We start from the raw sequence: 10,962 nt of genomic DNA on the forward strand, positions 1-10,962 counted from the left end.
TTTTTGATAGGGCCTTGCTAAATTGCCCAGGCTGGGCTTGAATTTAAGATCTTCCTGCCTCAGCCTCCCAGAGTGCTAGTATTGTAGTGTGTGCCATCATGCCCAGAGGGAGTAAGACTTTTAAGAAATGAAAAGACCAAGAAATGGAAAGGGGGCTCAGTGTTTTTGTTTTTTGCAACCTTTGGCCCAAAACAAAGAAAATTTCTGAATACCTTGTATTTTCTTTTCGTATTTCAACTTTATTTCAAACATGAGGTTTCATACCCAGAAGGGAGGGCAGCTACATAAAAAATTTGAAGTGAGGGAAAATACTAGTGGGCTTGGGGCCCAGTGCACAGGGCTGCACTGTGAAGAGTTGGGGAGGTTCTGGGAGAGCCTGGCAAGAACAGAGGTTTTTGGGGGAATTCATGTAACAAGCTTTCATTTTGACCCTGGGTTACCTACTTAAGAGGTGGATTACTCAGTCTTTATAGCAACATCATCAAAAGAAATTCCAAGTCTGGGGACACAGAGAAAACTATTGGTCCCTTCGTTCCTCTTTATGCCTGGAAGGGAAAGGGGGTAGAAACTAGCAGCAAAAAATGAAACATTTTTGATATTATCCTTTCCATGAATTGCCACGAGTCTGTGTGCATGAGGTATGTTTCTCAGTCTGGTAACAGGATATAATCAGGAGGCCTGAGTTTAAACCCCAATCTTTTTTTTTTAACCCAATCTTGAGCTGCACTAACAAACAATCTGACCCTGCTGGAGTCTTCTCATCTCTGAACCTGTTCTCTGCAATGGAGCCTGCACTCAATGCTCTCTGAAGATAAGCTTTTCCTGTCTCGGAGACTATGACCAGTGAATGGCAGGGATCCAGAGGAGCTCCAGAGAAACCCATGTGGGAGTCAGACTGGAAAGTTGAGGTGTTAGGGCTTGTTATGACATAACGAGCTACATTCATAGAGAAACAAAGCAACAGGAGGAAGGGTAGAGGGCAGACAGGTGCAGGATGATTTCCGAGGTCTGGATTAGCGGAAAGGGACAGTGCTCCTGTTGGGCTGGCTCAAGGATCAAGCCCTGGACCATGGTAGTGTTTTCTTTTACAGCACTTCCCAATCCACAGCTGCCATGTTATACCCCAAACTGCTATTCATAATCATCAGACATTAGAGGACGCTCCACTACAATGCCTAAGACATAACACCTATCAGGACTCCTAAAGATTCAGCCAAATTCCTAGTATTTCCACTTCAGGTTGCATGGAAGCAGTTGGGAAAAGCCAATCGTCACGGCTCTGTCTGGGCATAGTATTCTTTGCTTACTGGGAGTTTGGGCAAGAGGAAGACAGGAAGGAAAGTGTACTATGTCATCGCACAAGAATTGCAGATGGTGAGGTTTGTAACACCACTGCACCAGCTCTGCACAAGGTGAGGGAAAACCTGAGCTAGGGAGAATCTCAGTGCTCAAGTCCTAGGGGAGGAGTACACATCAAAGGCACCTAGGCAAGGGATAGCTCCAGAGAATCTCAAAGGGACCGGGCACACAAAAGCCACTTGAGAAGTATTAGTTTCTTCCCTATTTTACAGGGTTGCTCGCACTGGTAGTTGTGCAAGTCCAGGTTCAAAGAGTGAGATACCCATTATTTGTGTGTGCAAGAATGTGGCTCAGTTCAGGCCCAGGCTTGGGGAAACTTCCAGCTTACTCCAGGGCCTATGTCAGCTAAATATGGAGAGAACCAGAAGACTCATGTTATCCTCCAAAGCTGAAAATGAGAGAGCGAGTGGGCCATGGTACTCTATTTTTTTTTTTGTACCGGAGATTGAACTCGGATCCCTGCGCTTTCGAAGCAGGCAGCAGAACCAGAGCTAAATCCCCGGCCCGCATGGCACTCTATCTTACACAGGATGAGCTCAGGGAACAGGAGTATTCCTGGTTCCCTCTCCCAAATCCAAGTTTCTGTTTACTCACCAACAGTATACTAGGGCCTGAGCACAGCCCAGCCAGCAGCTGTCCTAGCCAGGGAGCTTTCTAGTGGAAACACCAAGCAATCTACCCACTCAAGGCTACTGGGGAGGGAGAGGGAGGTGGCAAACCAACAGGTATGGAAGGCTGGTGAAGGCCAGGAGAGAATTCCAATGGTACACAAAGGCTGGAGTTTAAATAGGTGGAGTGATCCCTTGCTGATTCTGCAGAGCTGAGACAGCAACACAGAAGACAGCAACAACCTCCTGGTAGAACAGATGAAGCCTGGGACCTCAAGTGCTTTTCCTTCTCCAAGCCAGTTCAGGAGACTGGGAGTATAGGAAGGTAGAGCACAATCAGGAACTATAGTTTTCCTATTAAAAGATGACATATTAGGCCGGAGATTTAGCTCAGCAGCACTGTGCCTGCCTTGAAAATGCAAGGTCCTGAGTTCAATCCCTAGTACCAAAAAAAAAAAAAAAAGACATATAGCAATGGTTTTTTTCCTTGTGGCTTTACAATTGAACCACTGAGCTACATCCTCACTTTCTTTTTCCACCTTTTCTTTTTGGTACCAGGGATCAAACTCAGGTCCTTGTGCTTGCCAGGCAGGCGGCAGAACCACTGAGCTAAATCCCTCGCCCTAAGCACTTCCTTTTTTATCTCGAGCAGGGTCTTGCTAAGTCACTAAGTTGCCCAGGCCGGGCTTAAACTAGCAATCCACCTGGCTCAGCCTCCCAGACTGCTGGAAATACAAGTGTGTACCATCATGCCCAGCTTCCTCATTTTGTTTCTAAAGAAAAAAAGTAACATTATGGCTAAGCATATGGGCTCTGGAGATTACTGGATTATATTGCTCTGCAATTTACTAGCCATGTGATCTTGGACAAATTACTGAGCTTCTCTCTTCTCTGGGACTTTTCTCTAAAATAGGAATAATGCGACCAGGGATTTAGCTCAGTGGTTCCTCCACCTGCCTTGCAAGTGCAAGGACCTGAGTTTGATCCCTGGTACCAAAATAAATAAATAAAATAAAATACGAATAATGATAATGCTCAACTCATAAGGTTGTTTTGAGCATGCATGCAAAACAATTTTAGCAGATATATTAGTAAATGTGAGCTATTTCTACTGTTAATATGACATAACAGTAACACAGCAGGCAAAACATTACATACTGAACCTTGACCCAGACTTCCTGGATTCCTGGCTTTGGCCTAAACAGTGCAATGCCTGGTTACTTCCAGTAGTTTCTCCTCACTTTGCTGACCTGAAGCTGATTTACAAAATACATGAAATTCTTTGTTTTCATTACAAGATCACTTTTCTTTTGTGGTATTGGAGATTAAACCCAGGGCCTTCATACTGAGCTACATCCTCAGTCCTTTTTTTTTTTCCAGTCCATTCTTTTTTCTTTTTTGGTACCGGAGATCGAACTCGGGTCCTTGCACTCGTGCAGCAGGTGGCGAAACCACTGAGCTAAATCCCCAGCCCTCAGTCCTTTCTTTTTTGAAACAGGGTCTCACCAAGCCACTGAATTACCCAGGCTACACTTAAACTTGCAATCTTCCTGTTTCAGCCTCCCAGAGAGCTGGGATTACAGGCATGAGCCACCGTGCCAAGCTAAACATGATGTTTTAAATTTGTGGAAACATCTAGGGGGTCCTCTCAGCTTTCTTCAAAGGATTAAGGCTGTGGATAGGAAGGCCATGGTAAAAAGCCCTATCCTCCATTTTAAGTGCATGTGAAGGTACATGCATGTGCACGACCTCCTTCACTTAGTGACAAGGAAGAACAGGAGCCAGAAATCTTTCTTTCGAGAAATCAATAATACAAAAAGTTACGGGGAGCTAGTTACCTGGGAGCTCCTTGTTCATCTGTAACATCAGGAACTGCTTCTTATCCCCTTTCTCCCTTTACAAGGAGCAGAGGGAGAAAGTGGATCAACCGTGGTTTTGGAGAAAAGGGAGAAGGAAGAGCAGAGATCAACAAGGATGGAGAAAGTAGGAAATGTAAATACCCTACATGTTCAATGAGAAAAGAGACGAGAAGGGATGGGAACAATGAAAAAAAGAAAAGCAAAGAGGTTAGGTATAGGGGGAGAGGAAAGGAAAAACAAGCAACCAGCAAAGAAATGACTTCTGTATTAAAATTAACGAAGAGGAGACTGCAGGGAGGAATGTAAATAGAGGAGTCCAGCTTTCCCATTTCACTTGCTCAGGATATGGATCTGATTGCCATCTTCTGACGCCATTTAAATTTCAAGCTGCTCTCATGCTTGATGTTTTCCATTCATTAAACCTATAATCTTTTATTCTCAAGGGATGCCCACATTCTTTCCTTTCATTTTGGGGCTACCAAGCATCATTTTCCCCAAAGAGGTCTCAGAGAACCCAGTCTCTGGAAGTCTATGAAGGCCAGAGCTAAAACAAGGGGCAGAGGGTAAACTGCAGTTTGGAAAAGGCTCTGGAATACCCTGAGGCTGCAGACTGGTTGTGGGACGCTTCCTAGGCTCTTAAATATCTGTGCCAAAAACTAGAGGGCTCATCCTCAGCCCCCAACACACATTCAGGGCTGTGTGTGTTCTGAACTGCAGCACGAGGCTGGAGATTCTAATCTACACTGTTTAACAGCACAGATCATAAATGTCAAAAGCAGCGGCCTTAAGTGATCACCTAACTCAAATCCAATTTCCCCACCAAGAAAGCTGGGGGCCAAAGAACTGAAGTAATTTGCTCAAAGTCACACAACTAGTCAGTGACTTCCTTTTCTTCTTAGGCAGAAGAAATAAATTCGAATAGTTATTCTCGTGTTCACAGTCCCTTGACAAACACAATCCATAAAGTGCTTAAAGGTTATTAGAAGGCACCCAGAAAAGTAAGGCTGGCATTTTTTTCTGGAAGCCCCTGAGTGTACCAATCCCTTGGAGCTCCACAGTTGGGCTACAAGGACAGACTTGGAGTTGCTTTTCCCTCCATTATAATCCTTATTGCTGCCTGGAGGCTGGAGGCAGCTCTACTACCTGTCATCACTTCGCATCAAGTCCGTGAGGACTGAAATCCGAAACTGTTGGGTGACAAGGAATCTTGTCATAATGCCAGGGCCCAGGAAGCAATGGCTAAGTTCTTGGGAGTAAGCAAGGCAATGATGGTTGAAATAAAGCTGGGATGGGTAGGACTGAGGGACCTGAGGTGGCAAAGGCCGGTAAAAGGTTAAAAATTAGCAGCCTAAAGGTCTTCAACTGGGGTGGACTACACGCATTGCTTCTCAATCCCAAAAAGGACCCTTAACCTTCGACTACCTACTCCTGCCAGGCCAAATCTCTTAAGAGAAGGCCACCATCACTCACTCCTTAGCAGTCCTCCAATCCCTCCAGCGCCTTCGCTCTTTCCTTCTCTCTGGCTCGGGTTCCTTCCACTCACACTCAGCCGTCGTGCTCCGTCCGCCCCCCGCCCCCATCTCCGCCGACGCCCCGCATCCTCATCGCCCTTCCCCACTAGACTCTCCAGGACAGCTGCCCGCCCATCTCGCTTTCTCCCGTCCTCCCGCCACAAGGGCTTTTTCCTTGCCTCCGGGTGCCTTGGGTCCCCCCTCAACCCCCCCGCCCCCGCCGCCGTGGGCTGCAGCTGCCTCGGCTCAAATAAAGTGGATCCAGCCCTGGGGCTCCGGAGCTCCGCCACTGCCCGGGTGCTCTGGGCCACGTAGAGCATAGTCACGTCCGCCGTTGTTATCCCAGAACTCGTGACCCGTCACGCGGTAGCGCAGGGCGAAGAGCAGGGCGCCCCCGACGGGCGGCGCGGGCAGGCGGAAGGCGAAGCGATCAGCGCGCGGTGGGGGCGGGGCCGGGCCGGCGTAGGCGGCGAGCGCCTCGCGCTGGCTCCGCCAGCCGTCTGCGCTCCAGCGCACGCTCACGCGCTTCTCGTAAGCCAGGTCCAGCACGCGCGCGCTCCCGGCCACGCCCAGCGGGCCCGCCTCGACGCGTTCCAGGCAGATACACTGAGCCTGCAGGCGGGCGGCGAAACCCGGCTCGCAGGCCGGCTCCAGGGCAGCGCGCGCCTCCTGGGGAAAGAGGAGCGGGAAGAAGGGAGCCGGGGGCGGGGAAAGGGAAGAGACAGGGGGCGGGGTCACCGTGAGGCACTGGGCCAATCAGAAGCCAACCCGGCGCCCGGCCTGATTAGTGTGGAGCGGCTCGAGAGTGGTTTAGCGGCGCCGGTCACACGCGAAGCACCTCTACGGGGATGGGCAGGCACAAGCCCCGGCTTGGGGACCAACGGGAGCTCCCGGCGAGGAGGGGTTCCAGGGAGCGGACGCACCCTGCCGCCTACCTGGAGGCTGCGGGCGCGCGGCTGGCACGGCGCGAAGTGGCGGAGGGCGTCTCTCTGCAGCTGGACCTGCACGTGGCGGGGCACCCGGGGCAGCTCTCCGGGCTGGAAGCGGCGCACGACGGCCAGCTCCAGCCCCAGCGCGTCGGCGAAACGCACTCTCTTGCGGGTGTCGGGGCTACGGCTGCGAGGTGCCCGGGCCCCGCCGCCCACGGCGGGCGCAGAGCGGGCCCGGCGGCCACGACTCGGAGCGTGAGCGCGGGGCCGAGCCCCGAGCCGCGTCCCACCCTCACCTAGCTCCTCCTCCGGCTCCTCCTCGAGGCTGGGCCGCTGGCTGCGGTAGTAGGCGCGCTCTGTCAGCGCAGCTATAAAACTCAGGTTGCGGGGGATGTCACTGCGGGGCGGCTGCTCGCGGGACATGGCACCCCCGGTCCCGGCGCGGCTCGCCTTTCCTCGTTCCTGCTCGCCCTGCGTCGGCACGGAAGTCTCCGGGCCCGCCCTGCAGCAGCCCTTTGCCGCTGCGTACTCTCCTTGCTGTCACCTCCAGGATCCTCCACCTTCCGTTGCTCGGCCTTGTCTCCGTGACCACCTTTACCTCCCTCTGGCTGTCAGCTGCCAGGGTCTTGCACTATGCCATGCTGCCTCCTTGGAGCTGTCAGCTCCGAGCGTGAGCTCCCTGCCGATTCTGCGGGCCTCTCGGCTCGGGCCCCCGCCCACAGCCCTCTGACAGGTGGCTCCTGATCTGTCTTCGCTGTTGCACCAGGGGGCGGGGACTCCATCCTTTGGGTCCCAAGTGAGGCCTTATTTATTTTTAACGTCCTCAACCTTTCTGACATGGGGAGGGTTAACACAGGAAGGAAAGAATAACTTCTTTTTCTTGAAGATTCAAAACGCCCAATGTGTGACTTTGTCTTCAGGGCTCACCATTTTCTAGTGGGCCAAAGACAAAAATGTTCTGAGAGCTAGGTACGGTCAAATAGAAGGTGAGCTGTGGCTTTCAAGAAGGTGGGTGACTGAAATCTGCCCACTATAAAGAGTCCAGAACTAGGGCTGGGGGTTTAGCTCAGTGGTTTTGCCGCCTGAAGCGCAAGGATCCGAGTTCAATCCCCGGTACCAAAAAAAAAAAGTCCAGAACTGATTAGCCCTAGTCCCAGGCCTGCAGCTGGCTAACTGTGTGACCTGGAGCAAAGCACAATTTCGCTGGCCTCAATTGTCTCACCTGTGAAAAAAGTTCGTTAGATAGGGCCAGGGATTTAGCTCAGTGTTTCTGCCGCTTCCATCGCAAGCCCAAGGTCCCGAGTTCGATACCCAGTACCAAAAAGAAAAAAAGTTCGTTAGAGCTCTGATCTCTAATCCAGTTATAAATACTGAAGGGGAGGGGCTGTGTCTAGTGGTCAGTTTTACCACAGGGTGGGTCATCAAGTTAGTGAATGATTGGGCTGGGGATGTAGCTCAGCACCGCAGCACCTCCCTGGCAAGTGTGAGGCCCTAAGTTTGATTCCCATTGCCAGTACCAGAAAAAAAAAAAAAAAATGGTAGTGTGAGCACACAACACCTCTCTTGGAGATCAGGCTGTGGGGTTCTAGTTCTAGTGAAAGCTTCCAAGAAGGTCACAGAACTGGATTTTTTCCCCCCATATTAATGGAAAAGGCATGTTTTTAGTTTTTTTCCCTACTGATCTTAAAATACCACGTACAATATGCTAAATATACTATTATGTACAATGATATGTACCATATACTATTGTAAGAGTTCTAAAATTATTAACTCGTGAAATACAGTTATAGGAAAATCGAGGGGAGTGGGGGTAGAACTCTTGTCCAGAGTCACACAGTTAATAACTGGGGAGCTGGGATTAGGACCTCAGCAGTCCATGCCTATAGTCCACTCTCTTAGCCATTTGATTATACAGTATAAGGTTAAAAATGTAATGATAATGCTGACATCTTCAGAGTAGTAAAATGGGAAATATTAGAGTAGAAATGAAGTCTCTAAATTTAAAACAGGATAGTTTAACTGAAAAAATCACAAGTGACTAAATTGAAAAAGTGAGACATAGTATCTTACTGTACAATTCATTTCTATTTGCATTTTCACACCAGTATCAACCATAAAAAACCACTCATTTTAAAAGCCATATTGAGTTTTATTTTCTTCACATATACATATAAAATCCATGAACACAGTCTCTATATCTTAAGGTATAAAATTACCATACACTAATAAATCTCACAGTTAAGCAGTTTGAAAGGGTCTTCCTTGCACTGGAAAAACAATGTGTCACTAAGGTAAAATAGGTTCAAGGCCAGCCTAGGTGGTCTCAGCATTTCTGGTAAGGACTGTTAACTTTGTCTATGAGTTTAGGTGCCATCTTTTGGGTCTGCAGTGTTGGTCTGAGAAGATCCCTGAGATACATAGCTTTGGACCAGGTAAAAGTTGTGTTGGTCCAGCAGCTGTTCTTCTGGCTGCTCAGACTGACACTGAATCTTTATCCCAAATCAGTATTTCTTAAACAGCCACTGCAGTGATCTTCAAGCATCTGGCTGAGACTAATCAATAACTGCCCAGAGGCATTGATTGATTCATTCAGTCAAACTTACTGAGGGCCCATTTTGCCCTGAAGACATAAAAATGAATCCACCTCAATTCCAGCTCTTATGGAGCTCCAAAGTAAAGGGGCAGACAAATATTTTTGGGTTCCCTAAGACATTTACTTGAAATTTAAAACAAACTATTTATTACAAGTAATAGGGTCTTAGAAGAAACTAGAATTGCAAATAAAGACCTAGACTAGGTTAGCCTCCAAAGAAGGGGGCAACCTTGCTGGTGGCAGCTGAAATGATCAGCTCAAGAGCAAGAAACCAATGAGGATGGTTGAAAGAATACAGCCATAAAGTAGTGGAGTCATTCTATGTACTCGTAAACGGTGTGCATTCCACCTGTGACAGCAACACTGACTACCAAGAGGAAAAGGTGCTCTTGAGGCAATACGAGGTCTAAGTTAACACTACACTTTCAGGTCAGACAGATGTAGACTATCTTTCAGCTTCTTCCTTTATCAGTACATGAGAGCCAACCCTCAATTTCCTCATTGTAGGAGACTAAAACAGCATAAGGATTGAAGTAAAAATAAAACCTGTGTAAGAAGCTGGGTGTGGTGGTATATACTGTAATCCCAGCACTCTGAAAGGCTGAGGCAGGAGGATCAATAATTCAAGTCTAGCCTGGGCAATTTAGCAACTTAGCAAGATACTGTCTCAAAATAATTTTTTAAAAGGGCTGGGGATGTGGTTCAGTGTGAGGGCCCTGGGTTCAATCCTCGAAAAAAAATTATTTAAGATTAATTACAGCTGACTGGGCATGGTGGTGCATGACTGTAATTCCAGCACTTGGTAGGCTGAAGCAGGAGGATTGAGGCAAGTTTGAGGCCAGCCTGGGCTACATAGTGAGTTCAAGGACAGCCTGCACTACATAGCAAGACCTTGACTCAAAATAAAAAAAACTGCAGCTGGATGTTGTAGCATACATCTATAGTCCCAGTACTTGGGAGGCTGATACAGGAAGATTGTCATGAGTTTGAGGCCAACCTGGAATACATGAGTTCAAGGCCAGTCTGAACTACATACTTAACGAAATCTGTCTCAAAACAAAAAAAGATTAATTACAGCAGTACCACAAAGCAAAACAAAAACATGTAAAGAAAGTACTTAACCCTTAATAAGACTTTTAGTTGTGTTGTTACTATTATTGTTACAGAAAAAAAACAAAATCTGGTTTTCTAGTAACCATACAGAAGACAGGAGCACTAAGGCATAGATTGGAGGTAGAAGCAAAGGAAACCAGGAGAAAAGAACCCGAGTAAAGAAAGAGAATTGGGCTGTCTCTTGCTGGCTTTTGCCTGGGGCCTTTTCCAAAGGGAGCTGAAGGAATTGCCAGTTCCAAGAGCCCGATGGGCCTGGTCCCAATGCCTGTGAGTACCTCCAGGTAGATCAGCTGAGGGCAGCCTGCTTCACACCCAAGGAAGCGCCCTGCATGAATATACTGCCACGTAGTATAACAGACGTATGTCAACTGGAAGGCTAAATATTAACCTTCATGTTGGCAACCTGCTGTGAGGAGGGGCTGGGAACCTGCATTTTATTTTATGATGTGCTTCTTTGTGTGTGATTTTTTTTTTCCATTATGAGAATGAGTTCACGTGTTGGGTTAAAAAAAAATTATACATCAATCCGATTACAAAAGAAGATGAAGAAAAAAAGTACCTGCAGAGGCCGCTTGCAGTCTGAGTCCTGGCTGGCTGATCCCGGGCTGAATCCTCAACCCAGGAAGAGACCACTGGATTATAAACCCTGGGGAAAAGAGAATGAAAAAGGATTGGTGTCCCGGTGGTGTTTGCCAGTCTCACAGGACACGTCAGTCCCTGGCTTCATGAGAACTGCTCCTCTTTTCCAGACTCACAATCCAGGGCTGGAAAAGTTCAACAAGTGTGTGGAACATCAGAGACCTTCCGGAAATGCTGAATTTGCTCCGAGATGTTCTGAGGCCCAGTGCACTTCTCTGGGCAGCCTCGAGGCTTGGCAGCGCAGCTCAAGGGTCCCTGTCCACACAGCCATTCTTCGCTTTCCCAGCCTTCTCTTTCCAAGTTGTGGCCCTTCCCAGGCCTGCGCTCCAGCCCCGCCCCTCTCTCCGGACG

At 48.4% G+C, this 10,962-nt stretch overlaps 1 protein-coding gene across 3 annotated transcripts; it reads right to left on the reverse strand.

The window, feature by feature from the left end:
* Positions 1 to 213: 213 nt before the first annotated feature.
* On the reverse strand, positions 214 to 10,953 carry Ppp1r3e (protein phosphatase 1 regulatory subunit 3E). Of its 3 annotated transcripts, none has more exons than XM_087197185.1 (3): positions 10,774 to 10,953; positions 6,273 to 10,618; positions 214 to 6,006 (listed from the first exon to the last, which is right to left on the reverse strand). In XM_087197185.1, the coding sequence occupies exons 2-3, from the start codon at positions 6,687 to 6,689 to the stop codon at positions 5,584 to 5,586; spliced, it is 840 nt and encodes a 279-aa protein (XP_087053311.1). In that variant the 5' UTR covers positions 6,690 to 10,618; positions 10,774 to 10,953; the 3' UTR covers positions 214 to 5,583. The 3 variants fall into 3 exon arrangements, with proteins under 3 accessions (XP_087053311.1, XP_087053310.1, XP_004864230.1); XM_087197184.1 differs by having other exon boundaries at positions 10,728 to 10,953; XM_004864173.3 differs by having other exon boundaries at positions 6,273 to 10,953.
* Positions 10,954 to 10,962: the final 9 nt, after the last annotated feature.

Source organism: Heterocephalus glaber, unplaced genomic scaffold (genome assembly GCF_053883595.1).
Source record: "Heterocephalus glaber isolate CG9 unplaced genomic scaffold, H.glaber_assembly_v1.0 deba00001662, whole genome shotgun sequence".
Taxonomy (NCBI): domain Eukaryota; kingdom Metazoa; phylum Chordata; class Mammalia; order Rodentia; family Bathyergidae; genus Heterocephalus; species Heterocephalus glaber.

Excerpts from the sequence above, each read along its gene's own strand:
- Ppp1r3e (XM_087197185.1), bottom strand. The coding sequence starts at position 6,689 with ATGTCCCGCGAGCAGCCGCCCCGCAGTGACATCCCCCGCAACCTGAGT. Across the intron at positions 6,007-6,272 it reads CGCGCGCCCGCAGCCTCCAG|GAGGCGCGCGCTGCCCTGGA; the intron begins GTAGGCGGCAGG and ends CTCTTTCCCCAG.